This window comes from Ischnura elegans, chromosome 11, assembly GCF_921293095.1.
Source record: "Ischnura elegans chromosome 11, ioIscEleg1.1, whole genome shotgun sequence".
NCBI lineage: Eukaryota > Metazoa > Arthropoda > Insecta > Odonata > Coenagrionidae > Ischnura > Ischnura elegans.
This window is the reverse complement of record NC_060256.1, coordinates 90,268,854-90,272,553: the sequence shown is the minus strand read 5'-3', so window position 1 is coordinate 90,272,553 and position 3,700 is coordinate 90,268,854. Positions and strand designations below refer to the sequence as shown.

Genomic DNA, 3,700 nt, shown 5'->3' with positions numbered 1-3,700 from the left:
TGCACTCTATGCTATGCTTTTGTGGCCTCTTAATGGTCTTGCTTTATTACCCTCCTGACAATTTAATTTCCTATTCTGACCCCAGACATCCCATGCTCCTATTTTCAATCATGTTACCAGAAGTTTCCCCGCCTCCCTCTTTCACCTTACAGCATTAATTTATCCTGGGATGAAGCTCATGTGCATTTAAAACTTGTTTTCCATTACAAAGGGCTGAATACAATCCTAACTTCTGTCTGATCATTCACCCTCTGGAAGAGGATGGCTCTCTTCAATGTTTCTCCTTATACCGGGAGATAATCGGTCCCTGTGTCGTTAGCCGTTTTTACAAACGTTGCCCCCTCTCTACCACGGGGAGGTGACTATCAGGATTTTCCTTTCCTTGAACCAGGGACCAAAAGGCATTTCCCTAGCTCTCCAGTACTTCAAGAGAGGGTGTGTATGTCTGTGTTTTGTGTGTTGATGTGCCCAAACAGATGCTTTTAAATACTAATAATATGCATTGACATGTCATCACTCTACCTTTATAAAGCAATGACACCTTCATTGCATATTATTATTATTTAAAATTTAACTGTGTATGATATGTGATATGTAGAGTGTAATTGAATTGTAATTGAAGTGTTGAGTGTAATGTTGCATATAGTGGTGTTGGACCTATTGATGGCGTGCAAAATGGCGGTTAATAAAAGCCCTTCTCTCAGCTGTTGCACGGAGATTTCTGTTTTGCACGGCAGGTATTGGAACATCAGCATGGGGATCTTCCAAGTGTATGTTCTCTGGAACTGGCTCCCTCTGGCTGATGGCCACGTTGTGGAGCACAGCGCAAGCCAGAATTATTTTTGCTGATGTCTGAGTGGCTGTCCTCAGTTTCATGGAGAGGCAGGGAAATCGCCTCTTCCAGATCCCAAATGCCCTCTCCACTGCAGATCTGGTAGCAATGTGTGATGCATTGTACCTGAAAAAAAATGATATGTATAAGTCCCCTATCATTTCCATGAAATCATTTTGTCACTGCACATCACCCTTTTGAATAAAAAATTGTACAAGATATTTTTTTCTCAAACCAACCTCCGCTCAGCTGGTGTGGCTGGGTTGCGCACTGGTGTATAGAGGTATCTCAGCTGTGGATACCCACTATCTCCCAGCAATAAGCCACTGACTTCGTCTCTGTCGAAACGGAGACGCAGTCGGCTATTGTGGAATATCCTAGCATCGTGCGTAGACCCAGGCCATCGACAAACGATATCCAGAATCTCCAACCTGGGACCAACAACCACCTATTACATGCAGAGTAAAGCAAATATCACTTGTATGTGTTCTATTAATGAGGTAAATAATCATATCATTATCAAAATTAACATTTACCTGTACATTCAGGGAAAAGTATCCCTTTCTATTACGATATACCTCGGCCAGTTCACCTCCAGGACTGGTGATAGGGATGTGCGTACAATCTACACACCCTACAACCCCAGGAAAGTGTGCCACACGATAAAAAAGGTTTCTGGCAGTGGCTAATTCCTCATTTGACTGAGGAATCTTCACTACCTCTGGCAGCTTTCCGGCAAATTCTATGCTAATAACCTGCAATTTAATTGGATCAAATCATCAAACCAATGTGTTGTATGTTTTTAAAGAAGCATTAATCATTACACTTACGATGTAGTAACACGACTTAAATGTAAGTAGGTTTCCAACTCTTTTGTTCTCTTTGATCAAGGTAAAAGATAAATATATAGAGATGATTCAGAATTGTGCGCAAGGGCGTACCCAGGATCATACCGGGGGGGGGGGGCAAGCCAAGGTCTAGGGGGAGGGAACTATGTAGCAACATTAGTTTATGAGATTATTTCCTTGAAAAAGTATTTATATATTAGTTGCATATCTTGTGCATATCATTTTTCATGGGTTTAAAGAAAATTTATTCAATGCTTTCGTTTCAATTCGTTACTGGTTTTGCTTAAAGGCTTTTGCGATTTTTGCTTTTAGGGGGGAGGGGCAGCTGCCCCTCGCTGGGTACGCCCATGATTGTGCCATAATAAACAAAGTCGCATACCTTAATTATCCTCGACATTGTCGACTGAGCCAGTTCGTGAAAATCGCCGGCGACTATCTACAACAATGAAAAATACACATAAATAATTATAAATGGCGTTTCGAATTATATAAATCACGTACCATATAAATATTTATCTGAAATTCGTGTAGCGATGCACATATGTAACACCTGTAGCTTATAATAAGTTCATATATACCTAAATGCTTTCGTCAACTAATATACTTTACGTCCGGTGTTTCATGATTATTAGTTATACAGTGCGAGAAGAATAAAAGCAATGATGTTGTACGTAGCAACTAATATCAATGATAAGCACACCACAACAAATATATAAGGAAAAGTATTTAAAACACTCACCTGAAAACTGCCCGTGGCATAAAACCTTAGCACAGCCAGCAATTGTAGAAACCTAGGGACAGGAACGCCTCTCAAGTCGGCGTTATCGGGCCGTAGCATCGGAAGTAACACGTCGGTTACGGTTACTTTTTGGAAGCGGTACCGGACGAAGAATTCCTCGTCTGTGTACCAATCTAGTGGATTGTCTCTATCCACTAGACGGATTCTGGGTGCATATACGAAAGCATCGTCCTCAATATGCCCCAAAAACTCTTCCAAATCGTTGTCATCTTCCACATTAGGGAAAGCATCCATCTTCTCACAATGGCGGAAGACACCTCAAACGCTTTGAGCCGACAACAATCTAACCTCAAAGTTTGAGTCGAGGCTGGCTTCAAAATTCGACGTTTTTGAGGTTGAGGTCGGTTTTATGATATCGCATCTCCTCCTCCTGACGACAATGAGGTGGAGGCCGGCTTCGAGGGGACTTTTATGATACGGGCCTAAGTCTCCGTGGTATGGTATTTGGAGGAGGGGATAGACGGCTTAGGTCATTTGCGCCATGCGGGAAGGGTATGGAAGGAAGGGTGGAGAGAAACCCGGCGTCGTTATTAGCCTGCTCTTAATGAAAGCCACCAAGGGGTCCACGGCTTGACGTCCCATCCGACGGACGGAGTGTTGCCTTTGAGATGTCCTACACACAACATTCAAGCAGGGATCGGGCAGCCTGAAAATTCTCTGCCATCCCCGGGATTTGAGCCCGAGTCCACGGAGTGGGAAGTCAACACGCCAACCCAATCCCCGTCTTCTTCTCAGGGTTTTTAGACTAGTTAAGACTTCACTATTCCACCCACGCTTCACAGCACTTCGTCGTGATTTACTATACTCTGTTCATTTTATCTCTGCGGGTGAGCTGGTGTGGCCAAATCAAGTGGAGATGAGGGGAGGGAAAGTTTCTCGACACGTGACTTTGCCTTTGCCAATCAGCAAATAGTAGGCGTGGCCTCAATGAGCCGCTCTCAGACTTCCGCCGATCGTGAATCTGCTCGTAAGGCAGTGTTGCCAAGCCTCACGCGTTCTCCTTGTGTGTTCTATGAGGCACAGACTTCAGGGAAACATGTCTTAATAATCACCTACTAAAATTGGCTAAGGTCAGAAAGTTTTCTTTGTTTGATAGCGTATTAATAATCCTTATTTAACCTAAGCGCTACCAGCTAGCAGGGTACTCTGCTACCTGCTAGCATCCTGCGTCGTATCAGCGCTCAAAGCCTCGCCCCAAGGTCAACTCACTTGCGGCAGCGG

The 3,700-nt window shown here is 43.6% G+C and overlaps 1 protein-coding gene across 1 annotated transcript; it reads right to left on the bottom strand.

Moving 5' to 3' along the window:
- Positions 1-500: 500 nt before the first annotated feature.
- On the bottom strand, positions 501-2,771 carry LOC124167937 (putative nuclease HARBI1). Its single transcript, XM_046546003.1, has 5 exons — positions 2,420-2,771; positions 2,060-2,116; positions 1,369-1,587; positions 1,072-1,280; positions 501-958 (listed from the first exon to the last, which is right to left on the bottom strand). The coding sequence occupies exons 1-5, from the start codon at positions 2,711-2,713 to the stop codon at positions 658-660; spliced, it is 1,080 nt and encodes a 359-aa protein (XP_046401959.1). The 5' UTR covers positions 2,714-2,771; the 3' UTR covers positions 501-657.
- Between the last annotated feature and the right edge of the window lie 929 nt (positions 2,772-3,700).

What these genes read in the sequence shown, in the direction of transcription:
- LOC124167937 (XM_046546003.1), bottom strand. Translation starts at nt 2,713, where the DNA reads ATGGATGCTTTCCCTAATGTGGAAGATGACAACGATTTGGAAGAGTTT. An exon ending in ATGCCACGGGCAGTTTTCAG is followed by an intron (nt 2,117 to 2,419) that starts GTGAGTGTTTTA and finishes TCATTGTTGTAG; the next exon opens with ATAGTCGCCGGCGATTTTCA. An exon ending in GCCACACCAGCTGAGCGGAG is followed by an intron (nt 959 to 1,071) that starts GTTGGTTTGAGA and finishes ATTTTTTTTCAG; the next exon opens with GTACAATGCATCACACATTG.